Below are 19,574 nucleotides of genomic sequence, written 5' to 3' on the forward strand. Positions count from 1 at the left end.
TCCAGCTGTTTCCACTGTCCAAGATCGCATCTATTCGAGATTATACGTTTTCTCTTCCCAATCACTGTACAAAGCTCACAGCTCTCCTCTGGTTACTGACCCTCCTGCAGCTGTAAGCACTTTCACATTATTTATTCATCAAAACTATTCAAAGTTTGCATATTTTTCACATTTCTCCTCTGAGGAAAACAATCCTTCCTGTCTCTACATGTAACGATAAAGCCCTCATGCCTTGTTTAAATCTCTGCACATTCTTTCAAAGTCTTAACTTTGTTTCTTATACTGCATTGCCTGGAATTAGAATAAATACTCCAACCAAGGCCTAATTTATTCTTCTATAACTAATGTTTTTCACTACCTGACCTAGGTGTGTGTTCTGCAACTATTTGGTTTGCCCATGGGTTGTTCATGCTAATGTCTGTCTTTGTATATTAGACAGATGTTTAAAGATACAGTAATGTGTTCTGTTGGTAAAGGAGACAGTATTATTAACGTTCTGTAAAGTCAGCAGTTGAGTTAAAACATGTCAACGACATCTTTTATTGTGGATACACGAGAGCTCAGATGCTGGAATCTAGTGACTCCATTTTAATGCCCACTTTGCAGAAGTTCTCCAGGAGTTCTATGAGGACCCCCACGCAATGCCCCCCTCCCACCTCTGAATTAGTTACTATTTTGGCTCTTCTCTCCCCCACTTGACTCATCTGACAATCAACTACTCCACCCATTGCTTCCCAGCTTTTGCTGCACCCGATCCCCTCTTCTTTCTACTATCTATTTTCCCCTTTTCTCCACCATTCTGAAGAAGGGTTGCCGACGCAAAAAATTGTCTATCCATTTCCCTCCGCAGATGCTGCCTGACCCACAGAGTTCACCCAGCAGTCTGTATTTTATCTATGGCTCAGGCTTGCTCCCTGCCTGGTGATTTTAATGTATGTCAAATCTGTTTGGGGGGTAGATCAGTCTCATAAGTTCCGAGGAGCCTTGTGTGACCTTTTGCAATACTGGATGCTTTATACATTGAAAATAACTTAAACTGATTTTGTTTAGTTTAGAGATACAGCGCGGAAACAGGCCCTTTGTCCTGAGTCCGCACCGACCATCAATCCCTGCACATTAACACTATCCTACACTGGGGGCACTCTTTACATACAGTGCCCTCCATATTGTTTGGTACAAAGACCTATCATTGCCTCTGTACTCCATAAGTTGAGATTTGTAATAGAAAAAAAATCACATGTGGTTAAAGTGCAAGTCGGATTTTATTAAAGGGTATTTTTTATAGATTTTTGTTTCACCATGTAGAAATTACAGCATAGCCCCCCCCCCCCCCCCCCCCCCCCCCCCCCCCCCCCCCCCCCCCCGTCCCCATTTCAGGGCACCATAATGTTTGTGACACATTACTTCATAGGTGTTTGTAATTGTTCAGGTGTGTTTAAAAGCCTCCTTTATGCAGGTAGAAGAGAGCTCTCAGCACCTAGTCTTTCCTCCAGTCTTTCCGTCACCTTTGGGAACTTTTATTGCTGTTTATCAACACGAGGACCAAAGTTGTGCCAATGAAAGTCAAAGAAGCCATTTTGAGACTGAGAAACAAGAATACAATTGTTGGAGATATCAGTCAAACCTTAGGCTTACCAAAATCAACTGTTTGGAACATCATTAAGAAGAAAGAGAGCACTGGTGATCTTACTAATCACAAAGGGACTGGTAGGCCAAGGAAGACCTCCACAGCTGATGACAGAAGAATTCTCTCTATAATAAAGAAAAATCCCCAAACGCCTGTCCGACAGATCAGAAACACTCTTCAGGAGTCAAGTGTGGATTTGTTAATGATCACTGTCCGCGGAATGAACAGAAAGCAGCGGGGGGCGGGTGGTGGTAGAAAGCAGCACTTTGTTTATTTAGAAGCAAAGAACTGATGGACAGAAAAAGATGCAAAATACTGGAGTAACCCAGTGTGTCGGGCGGCATCTCTGCAGAACATGGATAATTGACATTTCAGGTTGGGGGCACTTCAGCCTGATTCTAATAGGGGGAAGAAAGCTGGAAGGAAGGTGGTAAATGATAGGTGGATGCAGATGTTTCACTCCACCAGCCTCCGCATCCAACATATCATTCTCCAATATTACCGACACTTTCAACACGTTCCCACTACCTGTTGCATCCTCTCATCCCCACCCCTTTCTGCTTTCCGTAGAGCCTGCTCACTCTGCAACAGCTCAGTTCACATTGTTTCCCACCAAAACCACCCCTTCCCCAGGTATTTATCCCTGCAACTGCAGGAGATGTAACGACTGTCACTCTATCCTCTCTCTCACCTCCATTCAGGGACCACAGAGACCTTCCTGGTGTAACAGAAGTTCATGTGCACCTCCTCTAACCTCACCTACCGCATTCGGTGCTCTTGACGTGGCCTCCTTCACATTGGTGAGACCATGTGTAGACTCACCGACACTTTTGCTGAACACTTGTGCTCGTTCTACCTGGGTTGCCACTATTTTAACTCTTCTTATTCCCACACTGCCCTTTCTTTTCTGGGCCTCCCCCACTGCCTAAGCCTGGCCATATGGAAACTGGAGGAATGGCACCTCATTCTTCTTGGGTAGTTTACAACCCAACAAGTACAAACATTAAATTCTCCAAATTTGAGTAACCAACCTAAATATACCATCTCTCCCCCCCACCCTCTGCCACTGGACCTTCTTGTCCCTATACATCACCTGAATACACACCCATTTCTCCTTTTCTCCCTTCCACCTATATTCCCCCTCTGTCATCACATCAGAAGTCTTTCATCTCATTAGCTTTTGGCTTTTCATCTCTGCCCATTGCCCACCCATGTCCACCAACCATTTGCCAGACTTCGTCCTGCCCTCGCCTCTCTTCCTGCTTTCTCTCCCTGCCCCCCCCCCCCCCCACCCTCTTCTACATAATGTCTGAAGAAAGCCCCTGATCTGAAACATCACCTATCCAAGTTTAGTTTAGAGATACAATGCGGAAACAAGCCCTCCGGCTCACCGAGTCTGCGCTGATCAGCGATTCCCGCACACTAACACTACACTAACCTACGCAGGGGAGACAATTTACAACGCTACCAAACCCAATTAACCTGCAAACCTGTACGTCTTTGGAGTGTGGGAAGAAACCGGAGCACCCAGAGAAGACCCACGTAGGTCACGGGGAGAATGTGCCAACTCTGTACAGACAGCACCCGTAGTCAGGATCGAACCTGGATCAGCATCTCTGCCAGCAGCATCTCTACCGCTGCGCCACTGTGCTGCCCCAACATGTTCTCCAGAGATGCACCTGACCTGCTGAGTTACTCCAGCACTTTATACGCCTTTTTTTGTTTTTTGTTTAACGTGGACATCCTGATCTGAATGGCCACCAGCTGTGCCCAGTATTCCTACAAATATTTGACCAGTCCCCTGAGCCACATTTCCAGGTGCCTGTGATATTTCAACTTCAAAGTAACCCTTTGCATTTTATTTGCTTCCACTCTACCGTGTTCTGTAATCATCTATTGCGGGAATTGTCTAATTTTAGTCGTAACTTCTATTGATTTTTAAATATGGCAGAGTATCTGTTTGATGCCAAATTTGGTTCCTAAACAGACCTGAAAGAGATGTGATTTCTTGGTTTTATGGTTTTGAAGGTATGGGCAGCAAGTAGTTAACATAACACTGGTTCATTCCTGCAGGTTCACTGGCTTAATCCATTATTGTAATACTGTTGAGATGTAGTGTTTTTATATATTAGTACAGCAGATAAAAAGCAAGTTCAGTTTTAACTTGAGTGACCAATATAATATGCACCGACTCTTTATTCCGAAGTTTGGATGTGATTGGCAGTTTTATTTGCAAAGATCATTTGCCACAATTCCTACTTAGTATGTACGGAATTGTAATGTGCTAAATTTCAGTGTAGTGGCCAAGGTTCTGTGACTGACTTGCATCCTGAATGAGCTGTGGTGCCTCCCTGTTACAATTGCAACTGGCTGGATTTGTGGTACATGTAGGGCAGCAGTGTATTAAGGTTAAGTAATCCAGCTTGATGAATTCTGGAAATGGATGTATCCCGCCCGTAAGGCTGACTTGCTGTGGATGATTGCTATAGTGCAACATTGCATCTCGATATGAAGTCCCTGCAGACATTGCAAAGAAAATGGGCCCATCTGATGCATTCGTTCAGGCTTTACAGGGGATTTGTGAGTCACTTGCCTCTTCTTTCCGCTTTCAAACTTTTTTTTGTTTTTCATAATTGGACTGTGTACACTTTTTGTCTCTTTCCATGCTAAGGTGACCCAAAGTTTGTCTCCGGTAATTGAACATTCTCGCTAACTATCTTCTACTGCTGCAGTTTAAACTGGTATAATGCTGCCAGTTAAGAGATTTAATTGTTGTCCAGACAACCAATTTCTTCAGATGCAAACTAGAATCGAATGAATGGTGCAACACTGTTAGCTAAGTAAATCCGTTTGCAGAAAATATGTATGCAGTATTTTTATAAATAAATCATCATGTTTACACCAAATGAATTGTGGAATGACTGATAGGGTCTCTGTGAATTCTTATGATAGACCAATTTGTTCCATTTTACTTCCCCCTGCACATTTCTTTTAACCAGTAGCCCTACATATTTTCCTTCCAGTAAACTGTTTAGTTAAATTCCTTTAAAAAAAAAAATTACCTTTTACTCTGCCCATTCTGGACAGAATCAGTTTGATATTGTAAAGATTTTAACTCTTTCCCCCCCCCCCCCTTGGATGTTTTAACTTTTTTGTTGAGCTATTTACCGTAAACCTGTGTCTTTCCTTTGTCACTCATGGCTGATTAGGTGTTAGTTCTGACTTGGATTTGCAGATTGTATTCAAATTTCATTTGAGAAACTTGAGTACAGAACTCGAGACCAACACTTGACTAACATTTAAGACATATGTATTTCTTACAGTCTCTTTGAGTGTTGTTGATTTTTCTTTTGTGGACCAAGTTTCACTCTGCTAATTATAGGGCCCATTTTGTAAAGATGTTTCGCAGGGAGGTGCAGTCTTTCAGATGCATCATTAAAACAAGATTCCCAAATCCCTCAGCTGAACATAATAGATGTAAAGGCACTAATTTGAAGAGTCAGGACATAAGTACTCTTGGGTGTCCTGAGACCAGTCGATATTTATTCTACAACCACGCATGGTACCTTGCCCTGATCTTTGCTCTCCGTGACTGAGGCTGAATCAAGATGGATGTGGACTCGGGGCATGTAGGGGCCAAGCATCCCTGGTGTTGGTAATGTGTGGGTGTGGCCATGGTGTACCACCTGCCCCTCGGGGTTAGGATTTAACAGACAAATACCTTTGACCACAAGACCCCTGAGGAAGGTTAGAAGCCGTTGAGCTCGGTCCCGGAGAACCGAGGAGTTGGACGGAGCCGCTGGCGATGACAGATGCGGGGAGTGCGTCTGTAGGAGAGGGACTGGGGTATTGCTGTCAAGGTCGGTTTCAGAAGCCCCCCCCCCCCGAGACATAAAGGTGGTCAAGGGGTGAGAGAGATGTTGGTCTGCGGGTCGAGCCAGTCGAGGATGATGGGGCTTACCTGGATCGGGAGCTGCTCCAGTATATCGAGTATGTGCACTGGACGCTGTACTTTTTGTAAATGGTGCCAAAATATGGCAACTCGTGCATGTGTGATATAGGCAAAAATAATGTATCAGCATTAGATAGACACAAAATACTGGAGCAACTCAGCGGGACAGGCAGCATCTCTGGAGAGAAGGAATGGGTGACGTTTTGGGTCAAGACCCTTCAGACTCTGAGTATTAAATTTTTTTTTTTAACCATAGTGCTGATCTTGGGAACTTGTTAAATAAAAATTGCCTACCATGTTTTCTGTATCATATTAGTGACCACAATTGCTAAGTTCCTAAGAGCTTGTAATGGACATGAAAGATGCTATTGCAAGTTTTTGGAAGAATATATGAATAAATCTACTCTCTTTCTCTGAGGATGGCATAGGGAAAGAATAGACATCCTTGATAAGATGCTGCATAATCACTGGTCTGGAAGGTTAGATTATATGGGATCTAACCAAGCGAGCATGGGTTTTCTCTGGGTGCTCGGGTTTCCTCCCACATCCCAAAGCGGTGTCTATTTGCAGGTTAATTGCCCCTGGTGTGTAGGAAGTCAATGAGAAAGTGGGAATGCATGGAACTTGTGTTAACGGGTGATTGATGGTCGCTACGGGATTGGTGGGCCGAAGGGCCGGTTTCTTTGCTGTATTACTAAAAGAAAAGGGCCCCTTGAGTTTGAAAGGCATTGTATTTATTGGTGTTTATTGCTTGTAAATATTTTTCAAAGATGGCAGGATTTGGGAGTTGCAAGGACCCTGCCAGGGTAATTTTTTATCGCAGCTGATAACTTCGCCATTTTGTGTGCTAAGTAAAGGAAAGCAGACGGGCATCGTCACTTTCTGCTGTTCACTCTGGCCAGTACTTTGGACCCTTTGTATAACACTCTTTAAAAAGCAGACTGGTTCATTTCTTGAGAAGTAGAATTGAAAAACCTAATTTGCATTAAACTTGAACCCAAAGCCAAACAGCTTTGGCCTGTATATTATGAAGTATTCACAGGGAACTGAGGTTGTGTCAATCCCATTTACTCCAGTAAAGGTGAATTTTTTCCCAAGCCTAGGAGTTATTTAAAGTTATGAAAAAATGTAATAGGATTGCTGTAGTAAAGCTTCCATATAGAATGAGCCATAAGATGGTAACTATTAATCTAAAGGGGACGTTTACTGAAAATCCTTCATTCAGTGATGAGTGATGGTATGGAACTTTCTTTCACACAGAATGGTTGAGGTATCATACATACTTGTAAGGAAAGCTGGATAAACACTGCAGTTTGCAAGTAATAGAAGGATCTGCTGAGTGTGTGCGAAACCGGAACAGGTGGAGGCTCATCCAAAGCATAAATGGCCAAATGTCTGTTTTTATGTTTAAGACCTGTAATGAGTATTACAAAGACTTCTTGTTTTCCACAGGCCACAGTCATGGAGGAGGTGATATGGGAGCAGTTCACTGTGACTTTACAGAAGGTAAGTTTTCTTTTTTGATTTTCTCGGAGTAATCGAGCATGATCTAAATGAATGGCAGAGCAAATTCATGGGGCAGAATGGCTGCCTCACATCCTTATGGTACTATTTTTAAATGAAAGATTTAAACTTTGGATGTGGCATTACTGTATAAATGTACACTTTTTAAAAATAAAACTGAGAATTCATTCTGAAGTTTATTTGGCCACTAAAAGGACATTGTTGTCATTTCCAAATAGTTGGTCTGTCTGTCTACAGATGCGTTGAATTAATCCCCTTCATTCATTGGATTAACAGTAATATCCTGATTTCAGAAGTGATATCTTGTTTCAAAGAATAAGGTACACCAGTTGTGGAGCAGTTAGATTTTTAGCATCCTTTCTTGCTAGTAACTATGTATATCCTCAATCATTACACATCAAAAATAACTGGGTTTGTTTAATTTATTCAACGTTGAAAGCTTTATTGAACGTCTATGTTTTAAAGAACCTTGCTGCTAAACTTGTAAAGCAGTAATTAAATTTATTGAGCAAGTCACCTTTTTCAAACATTTATTAAGTATTCTGGGTATCTTTATCCCAATTATGTTGCATACCAGTGATTCTGAATGTCTCTTTCCTGTTTTTTTGTCCATGATATGAACTTCCCATATCCTGAATTTCAGCAGCTCCTTCAGATGAAATTAGGTCATAAGTGATAGGAGTAGAATTAGGTCATTCGGCCCTTCAAGTCTACTCTGCCATTCAATCATGGCTGATCTATCTCTCCCTCCTAACCCAATTTTTCTGCCTTCTCCCCATAACCTCTGATATAACCTCCTTCCGGGATTAATATTGCTCCAGAATGTTACACATTCTGCCCAACACTAGGCACTTCAGGAACGTACCAGTTGTCATTGCAGTATGGGTGTTATAATGCTATATTTTGTAGGAAGGAACTGCATCTGCTGGCTTAAACCTTAGTTAGACACAAAAAGCTGGAGTGGGTCAGACAGCATCTCTGGAGAAAAGGAATAAGTGATGTTTTGAGTCGAGACCCTTATTATTGGGTATATAATGCTATATTATTGGGTGCTGTAGAGTGCTACTGGGTGTTTCTATGACATGGTTGTTGAATTGGGGAATATTACTTGTACCATGAGGGCTGAATTGGTTATAGCACTATTTTGATTGGGAACGAGAAAACTGCGTAAAAGTTACTTTGAAAATTTACGAAGAAGACAAAGTTGTCTTGCAAAAATACCAGTTCAGGGAAAAAGTGTTTTTATATAACTTCCCCACAGAAATCTGACACCATTGTATCTTAAGAACACAATCTGTCAGTTTCACCACGGGTGGCCATGGAAATTGGCAAGCATTTCCTTCTGTTGAAACTTGTGCAATGATACTCACAAGCAACGTAACCTATAGCCTTCGGCATTTTTAGCTTGCAGTAACAAAAATAAATCTAAAGCTTTAAAAAAAAAAAAAAAGAAAAGTTATTTTTGAAAATCCTTCAGGAGTTTATCACGTCCGAATCTCTCTCGCCCCTCACTCTCTTTCCCCGATGAACGCAACCATTGGGTTATGGCAGATCTACCCTGTTCCTACTGGTGGTTGGAATCTCAACTGCAAACATATTAACCAACATTAATTAATGTTAAAAAGCATAACAACAGCTCTTCAACTTTTAACACCAGCAGTTAATGTTTGATGATAATTGGATATCTATAATGTTCAGTTCAGTTTTAGTTTATTGTCACGTGTACCGAGGTACAGCGAAAAGCTTTTGCGTGCTAACCAGTTAGCAGAAAGACCATACATGATTACAATCGAGCCATTCAGTGTGCAGATACATGATAAGGGATTAACGTTCAGTGCAAGGTAAAGCCAGTAAAGTCCGATCAAAGCTAGTCCGAGGGTCACCAATGAGGCAGTTTGTAGTTCAGGCCTGTTTTGCATTTGTCTACCCGGTGGGTAATATGCTTGAACTGCTCAAATATTTTTTTTTAAGGTTTTTCTTTTGCACCTGTTCTTGTATTAATTGTTTCAAGTTAAACACGGATAAATGTCTTAACAATTGTGATGCTATTTATTCACCCCTTCCCAGGATTCGAAGCGTGGGTTTGGTATCGCAGTGTCGGGAGGGAGAGATAACCCCAACTTCGAGAATGGTGAAACCTCCATCATAATCTCTGATGTCTTGGATGGTGGTCCGGCCGATGGCTTACTTCAGTGAGTAAACTCCACCTGAATGTTGGGCATCTGCTCCTTGGAGCGTTTGGCGAGCAAACCATTAACTCTGATGAATTGTACTTGCAACATGCAGTTGTAAAACTACTGTGGCTCGGTGGGTAAGGAAGTTGACTCCCCATTTTCCGAAGATTGGAGATTCAGGTCCCACTCCAGAATTGGAGTGCAAAACATCCTGCCTGTACTCCTGATGCAAATTCTTTTGATCAAATCAAAGCATTTTGATCCATTTGTTATACAATCTTAAGCATAAAAGAATCCTTTATTTTTGAAGAAAATCACCAGCAGTCATCCTGGTTTCCTGATAATATCTATCCATTTGTCAATCAAAATAACAAATCTTTCTCCCTTTAAACTGAAGGGGTTCTTGATGGAGGTACTTGTCAACCTTGTAGACTGCATAGTGGCAAAAGAAGCCTTTTGTTTTGTTGGCTGTTATTTTCACTAATTATTCAAACTTAATTACTAGTGACTAATGACAGTAACTGACAGGGGAGGGGAATTTTAGCACCGTAACTGAAACACAGTACACATTCAAAACTCCAATTAGGTGTTTGGCTTAATGATAACTTTGTAGTTTCACAGTGATAAATCATGCCTTTTCTATTACCGCCCTAGCAGGGCTTCTTTATTTTTACCTGCGTCTCATTACTCTGCCTCAGCTCTGTTGCATACTCCATTCCTACAATATTAACTCCTTTCCTTTGAATGTATTCATTGGCAGATGAAGGCACAGCTCCCAGCCTCAAATGTCTGGAATTCTCTCTGCCCCAGCACGCACACCCGCTTTCTCACCCAGAAGTGGGGCCTGGTCATAAGAACATAAGCGATAGGAGTAGAATTAGGCCATTCGGCATATTAAGTCTACTCTGCCATTCAATCATGGCTGATCCATCTCTCTCTCCTAACCCAAAATCCCTTGCCTTCTCCCCATAACCTCTGACACCCGTACTAATCAAGAATCTATCTCTCTGCCTTAAATATATCCACTGACTTTGCCTCCACAGCCTTCTGTGGCAAAGAATTCCGCAGATTCATAACCTTCTGACTGAAGAAAGTCCTCCTCATCCCCTTCCTAAAAGAACGTCCTTAAATTCTGAGGCTATGACCTCTGGTCCTAGATTTTTCCACTCGTGGAAACATCCTCTCCACATTCACTCTTTCTAAGCCTTTCACTATCCTGTACGTTTCAATGAGGTCCTCCCTCATTTTCTAAACTCCCGCGAATATAGGCCCAATGCTCATCATGTGCTAACTCATCGCCTGTTGGAGAATTTTAAGACCCAGCAGGACCATGATGGGTAAGTGATCTCATTATGTGCTGTTTGATTCGGTATTCCTGCTGGGCTGAATTCCACTGCATTGCTTTCCTTGATTTCCAATTAAGTTTTGGTAAGGGTTCATGTATTCAGGATTTTATTTTTAGCAAAAGAGCATAAAGTACTCGAGTAAACCAGCAGGTCAGACAATATCTCTGGAAAGCATGGATGTGACGTTTGGCTTGAGACCCTTTTCCAGGATTTTACTTTTACTGCTTATCAATCATTACATTGAGCGGCTGGGTGGGAAACTCCATGCGATGGACAGTTCCACCCAGAGGCAGTTTTGCAGCTGTGGACTTGGTAGTCATGGTTGGTTGGACGATGGAGTGGAGTTGTGAATAAATAACAAGAAAGTACTTGCTTTTGCTCAGGAACTTCTCTGTTATTGGTGGGAATTGCATTTTATGTCAAGTTTGAAATGAAGAAATATTAGGACAACTTGATCAAAATAGCCAGTTCTATGTGGAATCTTGAGTGAGGTGGGCATCTGAGCAACATACATTATTCCCATCCGACTTTAACACAGATTTACTAAGCAATTCATATGTTTCTTAAAATCAATCAGTGCATGGTTAACATTGGCGAGTCTGTGATGTTCACTCAGGATCAGTTGTGCACCCACGATCCCTTAGTTGTGCAGAGCAAGTTCCTTCCACTGCTAGCAGAAATTGGAAATCTCGGAGAAAAGTTATGACGTTCACTGGGTTGAGATACGAGATGGCAAGAGTCTACACTGTCACTGTTGAGATCATGCTTGCATCATCTCCTGGTCTATCCCCTGTGGCCATCTTTATGTAGAACTAATCGCTAGAGCTCCTTTCAAGATTGCTGCCATTTTTAAATATAAATTGTGTGCTGCGTGCTCCTTGAACTGACTGCAGCTTGGAATATCTTGGTGCCTCTGGTGAAGTTCATCAATTTACATATCAGAATGCAGTTTTTCCTTCCTACTTCTCACACCCCCGCCCTTCATGGCAGTCTTTTCTGACGTTCCGTTTAGAGATACAGTGCGGCAACAGGCCCATCGGCCCACCAAGTCCGATAGACCAGCGATCCCCGCACACAAATACTATCCTATATTAGGGACACACTAGGGACAATTTACGATTTTTACCAAGCCAATCAACCTACAAACCTGTACATCTGGAGTATGGAAGGAAACTGGAGATCCCGGAGAAAACCTATGCAGGTTACGGGGAGAAGGTACAAACTCCATACCATTCCATACTCGTCAGGATCGAACCCAGGTTCCTGGCATTGTGAGGCAGCAACTCTATCACAGTGCCTCCATGCCGCCTTTATACCATAGCTGTAGTGAAAAGAGTCTTCAAAGTCTGCTTTGCTTCCCAGAGGTCAGTGATATGGTGAGGAGGTTGAGGGGCAAGGTAAATAAAATCATGAGGGGCCTATGTAAGGTAAATAGTTAATCCCATTGGGAGTGAAAATCCAGAGGGTGTAGGCTCAGTGAGAGAAGAAAGATTTAAAACTGACCCAAGAGGCAACTTTTCCACATGGAGGGTTGTGTATATGAAATGAGCATGCCAGAGGGTGTATTGGAGGTGGGTACTATAATGACATTTTAAAAGCGTTTTTGACAGGTGTATAGATAGGAAAAATGTGGGCAGATATGGACCAGATGAAGACAAGTTGGGGCAAGTTTCAGTGCTCTGATTCTATGCGCTCTGCACCAGTTGCCTGGAATAGCACAGGACCTGTTTTAGTGCACAAATGTTGCAGTTTAAATGCCACTTTTAACATGACTAATCGTTTATATCAAAATTGAAGTGTTCGTTTTTAGGAGCTCCTGATGGGCATGAATGCTGTTTACAGAACATACAACTCGGCAAAGAGAAGTGAAACACAGTTTCTTTGTAACCATTCTGTAATTGAAAGAAAGGGTGCTTGTAAATTTTTTTTAAGAGCCATGCATTGGTCTGAAGAAATAACAAAGTGGGAATTTGCTCTTAAATGCCCTCAACGTCTAGTCCAAACCGAGTTGCTTTTTGGAAAGTCAGTTTGTTTTGTTTTATTGTGGGCATGAGAGTTCTAAATCTCCAATGAACACTTGAAAGAAATTTTAGCTTTGTTTAGAGATACAGCGCGGAAACAGGCACTTTAGCTCACCGAGTCCACGCTGACCAGCGATCCCCGCACACTAGCACTATCCTACACACGCTCTGGGTACAATCTATAATCTTTACCAAAGCCAGTAAACCTGTATGTCTGTGGGGTGTGGGAGGAAATCGGAGCACCTGGGAAAAATGATCACGGGGAGAACGTACAAACGATTGTACAGACAGCTCCTGTCGTCAAGATTTGAACCCGGTTCTCTACCTCTGTGCCACCATGCTTCCCCAGAAACGTCTGCAGCAAGATGATGGGCATTCCGCCCAGCTGCTGGCTGCTCTTATTTATTAATGACATTCATAGGGAGGATGTGTACTGTTTTCCATCATTGCAGGCCTTGGTTAGGTTTAAACAAGATTGATTTTAAGGACGTTGGTCACAAGGGTGTGGTGAAACACCTAATGGGATTGTTCTACAGTCGCAGGGTTGACATGCCCGAAAATAATTTTGAATATGAAACTCTAATTGATTTAACCTTTTAGTTTTATTGGTGGAGGATGTTTAGAATTTGCTAAAGGTGGCCATTCTGTCAAAGCCATTTATTGTGTTTCATGAAGTCTTAATTCATGCAGAAGAACTTCCCTGAGTGTATGATGAAAGACCTCAATATATGTTCAAACCTCCAACATCGTCACCCTTTGTAAACAGGGGAGTGAGAGGTTATTGTGAGTCAACAGGATTGCAGAAGGGAGATTGAAATCAGGTCAGGCAAGTGGCCTGCTAATTTATTTTCTCTTGGGTTCTGCTCCACAGTTCTGGCACCATCATTATCTCTGAATTTTTGGGGCAGTTTTCTGTTACTTGTGTGTAGCCTCCGTGCATAGTCAATACCCATTTTTGTGTGAAGCGCTTTCCGATATCTGAACAGTTAGTTCAAAGTTCTGAATGAATAATTGTGGTGACTGAGTTTTGCAAACAAAAGCAATCCCAGGTTAAATTCGGTAACATAGGCTCCTGGGTGACTTGATAGAACTAAAGTTTTCTAATCAGAATTATCATTCTTATCAATTAACCCATTATCAGACTGGTGGCACAGTGACAGGGTTGTCACGTCGCAGTGCCAGAGACCTGGGTTCGATTCTGACTATGGATGCTGTATGTACGGAGTTTGCATGTTCTCCCTGTGACCACGTCGGTTTTCTCCGCGTGTTCCGGTTTCCTCACACATTCAACGACGTGCAGATTTGTAGATTTATTGCCTTCTGTAAATTGTCCCTCGTGTGTATGAGCATAACTGGTGTACGGGTGCTCGTTAGTTGGTGTGGACTAGGTGGGCCGAATGGCCTGTTTCCACTCTGTATCTCTCAAATAAAACTAAAGACCTGGTTGAGGTGAGGTGAACTTTGATGTAGGGAAATGAATCCAAAGTTATCTGATCTTTCATTCTCTTGCATGTTCTTCTCTCCTCGAGTATTTGTTTATTATTACCACATGAATCAAGATACAGTATTTTGTGTGTTATTCAGTAAAATCATACTGTATGTGAGTATAATCGTACCATATTTGTAGGCAATAGTGCAAAAAGCAACAAGAGTGCAGAATATAGTGTGACAGATTCAGAAAAGGTGCAGATTTTAAAAAAAGTGCAAATACTGCAACAAGGTATATCCCTGGCATATGAGTGTCCATTCAAGAGTCTGATAAGAATGGGGAAGAAGCTGTTTTTGAATCTGGTAATACATGTTTTCAAGCTTTTATATCTTCTACCCAATGAGAGAGAGGAGAAGAGAGAATGATCAAGATGTGAGTGGTCCTTGATTATAGTGGCTGCATTTCTGAGGCAGCATGAAATGTAGATGGAGAGGAAAGGCGAATGATGGATTGGGCTGTGTCCACACCTCTGCAATTTCTCATCATCATGGGCAGAGCAATTGCCATGCCAAGTTAGCAGCTGCCAGTTACTGTGAGAACAGTTTGACAACAATGGAGAGTCCCTTGCAGGGAAGTGAATATTTGGCTGGCTTATGCAAAATTCTTCTCTCCCAGTCTGATTGTGTAAAGCATCCAGCATTGCTAATTACAAAATGTTTCTAAAACAGTTTGGAATACTTTCTCATCACCATCTGTGTGCATTGAGCAAGTTAAATTGTTAATCAGGTATTATTATATTGAAGGGTAGTTGATTTGGCGACTCAATCTGCAGATACTGAAGTCTTGAGCAACGTGCAAAGTGTTGGAGGAACTCAGCATCTTGGGGAGGGAATGGTAAGGCAATGTTTCAGGTCAGGAGCAGGCCTTGCCTATCCATTTCCTCCCCAGGTGCTGCCTGACCTGCTGAATTCCTCCCTGGTTTGTGTGTTGCCCAAAAGTAAGTAATTGAGTTGTTTGTCTTGGAAAGTTGAAATGGTTTCTTTCAATAACCAGAGTTGGTGGAACATTTTGTAATCTACAGTAACCTGCTCTTTGACTATATAATAGCTACTATGAGATTATTATGTTCATTGGGGAGAAAGAGAGAAAGATGCATGCATGCATTTTCTTAGAAAAATAAACTGCACTTCTGACCCTGTGCATCTCCCACAGTGTTGTAATGGAGTGTTGATCTAGATTTTTGTCCTATTCTGAGTGTGAATTGAAACCTTCCGTAAAAGAATTTCCCATTGAACCACAGCTAATGCATTTGTTCAATAAGAAGCAAATTATGGTGTTCAGGGTACTATGTTTACATGTCTGTTGTGCTGCTGCAAGAAAGAATTTCATTGTTCCATTTTTAAGTCTTAAAATAGTCCTAGAGGATAAGTTTGTGTAAATTGCAATCTATCCACTATCCAAGTACAGATAAGTTAGTTTACATCTCTGAATGATGTTTTTATTATTTTATAGATTAAAAAATAAAGTTGTTGATGTTCTATTTGAATGTATTTCAGCACTGTTTTATAAAACCACATATATCATATTTTTATTCCTTCAGAGAAAATGACCGGGTTGTCAGTGTTAATGGCTTTCCAATGGAAAATGTGCCTCATTCCTTTGCTGTACAACAATTAAGAAAATGTGGAAAAGTAGCCCAAATAGTAAGTGGTGATATTCCATACTTGCTCTAATTGCTGATTACTTTGCATCATAGGTGGCTGTTGACTTGCAGGTCTAAATTAAATCATTTGTAATGAGACAAAGGGGCTTGACTTTGTCTCATTTCTCAGTGTATAATTATCCGGTCTTTTAAGAAGCCGCATTAAAAGCCCATCATTGTACATGGGTACTATTAAAGTCCAAATAATTAAATAAACTCATAAAAATCTAGTTTTAGTAATGATGGCCTTGAAGCTTCTGGGTTGTTGTAAAAACCCACATGGTTCATTGCCGCCCTTCATTGATTTCCACAAAGTTTTTTTAATGTTTTTAATACTTCTGCTCAATATCTTTTCAAAATTTCTCTCTGTTTTAGGTCATTTTCATTATATTGTTGAAAATATACATTTTATGATTAGTATTTCAAACTACGTTAATTGCAGTTTTAATTGCAGCAAAAATATCAATTGTTAGTCAATGGTGGTAATATGCAGTTTAGTATTTAATTTGAGTGCGTGTCAGCATTGTGGGTATGTTTCTTTGTGTTTGGTTGGCCTCAGAGTGCATATTATTTGAGCACTTAATCCTTTCTGAATAAGTTCCTTCACTGATCCACTGAAGTATTCTGGATAAAAATGGGGATTTTATTTTTTATTAAATCAACCTTCGAGTGGTTATAATGCAATTATCAGCATCAATTTATCATGCGGATTAACCTCCAGTAGCAAGTTTAAATGTAATAAGGTCAAACCAAGCAACATGAGAGGCTTTACTTTGTCTCATTTCTCAGTGTATAATTATCATGTCTTATTTTTGGTCTGCATTCCCTTACCCGCCAGCCCTACCTAGTTTTCTCATTATTTTCTATCTTTCCCCGCCATATCTCTGTTGCTACAAGCCTAAGCAGGAGAAAATTGAACTGGAAATCCTGAGCACCACAGTAAGACCGTTCTGTCGGAATCTCACCCCCATTTTTCTCATCAAATAATGAACCTTCGAGTTTCAATTGTAAAAGTCTGCCAGGATTAATTGGTTACTGGCTTTACATCCTCCTGTACCCTCCCTACACCTTGCTGAGTATTTTGCAGTGCAGAAGGAGGTCATTCAGCCTCTTGTACACATTCTAGTCTTCTGCCCCATTTCCTTGCAATTGTTTCCCTGTTCACTTTATCATTTCAAATTGGATTAAGGAAGGTCAGAAACACCTTGCGTAATTCTAAATATTAAATGTCACTGTGATTAATCTGTACCTCAGAGCACCTAGTTTGTGCTCCTTAAATTGAATTGGCACAAGAATAAACATATTTTATCTCTCAATGCAATATTCAATAATCTCATGAGTAACAATGAATAGGATAGCAGGATAAAGTGTTCAAAGAATGAAATTATAAGGAGAGGGTGCGAATGGGATGTTGATGTTTAGTGTGGGCTTAAGAGCCTGTTTCCTATGATGTTTGACTCCGAGGGACTTAAAATCTAGCTGCTAAAGGTATGACTAGAAATGATGGGGCACTTAAAATGGGGATGATGCCAAGAAAAGGAGATCAGTAATTTCTTCTGGTCTATTCCACAATTCATTCAGATGTGAATAAATGTGTGTATTCTGAATTGACAAAAACAAAACAGGAGTTTAAGGTTACAATCAAAATTAATAAACAAACTATGAAGATTGCCTTTTCTGGAAGAATTCAAAATTTCAATTACACCATTTCTTAACATCTCTCCTGATTACTCCTGCCTCTGATCTTAAAACACATCCTGCTTATGAACAGCACCTTCCCTTTCTACCTATTTGTGGCGAGTTCTCCTGCCCACTGGTTATTTTCATTTATTTTGAAGTTGATTTGGAGGTTTTTCTTTTACGCCCCACCCAACTTATTTCAGAAACTTCGAACCTTTGCATAACATCTCTTAAAATAAAAAAGCACAAACAATCATTAAATGTATTGTTTACATTCCTTATGCTTAACAGGGTTGAAGTGACTTTGTTACCCATTGTTTTTGTGGGAACATGTGCCAGCAGGAAACATTCCACTCTTCCAGCTTGTTTTGCCATTCAGTATCTATGCTCCCAACTTCCTGGCTCCTAAGCTCTTAATATGCAAACCTAACAATCACTTTCCCCTCCCACTCGTGTCTCTAGTTGGTTTTAATGTTACAGTGCATTCAGAAAGTATTCAGACCCCTTCACTTTTTCCACCTTTTGTTGCGTTACGACCAAATTCTAAATTGGATTAAACTCTTTTTTTTTAAATCATCAATCTACACACAATACCTCATAATAAAAAAGCAAAAACAGGTGTTTAGAAATTTTTGCAAAGTAATTAAAAAAAAACAACTTAAATATCACATTTTCATAAGTATTCAGACGCTTTACTCGGTACTTAGTTGAGGCATCTTTGGCAGCGATTACAGCCTCAAGTTTTCTAGGGTTATGATGCAACAAGCTTGGCACACCTGTATTTGGGTAATTTCTCCCATTCTGCAGATCCTCTCAAGCTCTGTCAGGTTGGATGGGGAGCGTCAATGCACAACTATTTTCAGGTACCTCCAGAGATGTCCGATCAGGTTCAGGTCTGGGCTCTGGTTGGGCCACTCAGGACATTTACAGACTTGTCACGAAGCCACTCCTGCTTGGCTGTGTGCTTAGGGTCGTTGTACTGTTGGAAGGTGAACCTCCGCCCCAGTCTGAGGTCTAGAACGCTCTGGAGCAGATTTTCATCAAGGATCTCTCTGTACTTTGCTCTATTCATCTTTCCCTCGATCCTGACTAGTCTCCCAGTTCCTGCCACTGAAAAACATCCCCACAGCATGATGCTGCCACCACCATGCTTCACTGTAGGTATGATATTGGCCAGGTGATGAGCACTGCCTGGTTTCCTCCAGACGTGACGCTTGGCATTCAGGCCACAGAGTCAATCTTGGTTTCATCTTGTTTCTCATGCCTTTTGGCAAACTCCAAGCGGGCTGTCATGTGCCTTTTACTGAGTAGTGGCTGCTGTCTGGACCTACCATAAAGACCTGATTGGTGGAATGTTGCAGATATAGTTGTCCTTCTGGAAGGTTCTCCCATCTCTACAGAGGAATTCTGGAGCTCTGTCAAAATGACCATCGGGTTGCTTGATCACCTCCCTGACCAAGGCCCTTCTCCCCTGATTGCTCAGTTTGGCTGGGTGGCCAGTTCTATGAAGAGTCCTGGTGGTTCCAAAGTTCTTCCATTTAAGAATGACGGATGTCACTGTGTTCTTCGGGACCTGCAGAAATTGTTTTATACCCTTGCCAGATCTGTGTCTCGACACAATCTTGTCTCTGAGGTCTACGGACAATTCCTTCATCTTCATGGCTTGGTTTTTGCTCTGACATGCACTGTCAACTGTGGAACCTTGTATAGACAGGTGTGTGCCTTTCCAAATCTTGTCCAATCAATTTAATTTACCACTGGTGGACTCCAATCAAGTTGTAGAAACAACTCCAGGATAATCAATGGAAACAGGATGAACCTAAGCTCAATTTTGAGTGTCATAGCAAAGGGTCTGAATACTTATGTAAAAATGATATTTCTGTTATTTCTTTTAAATTACTTTGCAAACATTTCTAAACACCTGTTTTTGCTTCTTCATTCTGGGGTATTGTGTGTAGATTGATGAATTAAAACATTTTTTTAAAATCCATTTTAAAGTAAGGCTATAACGTAACAAAATGTGGAAAAATGTCTGAATACTTTCTGAATGCACTGTATGTTTGGTCTCTTGTGATGAAGGCTCCTCTTATGCTAACATGATGAGCTGTGGGTAGGTTCA

At 41.2% G+C, this 19,574-nt stretch overlaps 1 protein-coding gene across 4 annotated transcripts in view; it reads left to right on the top strand.

Annotated features, from left to right (window-relative positions):
* tjp2 (tight junction protein 2) overlaps positions 1 to 19,574 on the top strand; it is a 115,367-nt gene that overhangs the window by 42,884 nt on the left and 52,909 nt on the right. For all 4 annotated transcript variants that reach the window (XM_033018103.1, XM_033018101.1, XM_033018104.1 and 1 more), the window contains exons 2-4: positions 7,032 to 7,085; positions 9,171 to 9,295; positions 15,674 to 15,776. In XM_033018103.1, coding sequence (XP_032873994.1) covers positions 7,041 to 7,085; positions 9,171 to 9,295; positions 15,674 to 15,776 — 273 coding nt within the window. In that variant the 5' untranslated portion in view covers positions 7,032 to 7,040. The remainder of the gene's footprint in view (positions 1 to 7,031; positions 7,086 to 9,170; positions 9,296 to 15,673; positions 15,777 to 19,574) is intronic.

This window comes from Amblyraja radiata, chromosome 3 (genome assembly GCF_010909765.2).
Source record: "Amblyraja radiata isolate CabotCenter1 chromosome 3, sAmbRad1.1.pri, whole genome shotgun sequence".
In the NCBI taxonomy this organism is placed as follows: Eukaryota; Metazoa; Chordata; class Chondrichthyes; order Rajiformes; family Rajidae; genus Amblyraja; species Amblyraja radiata.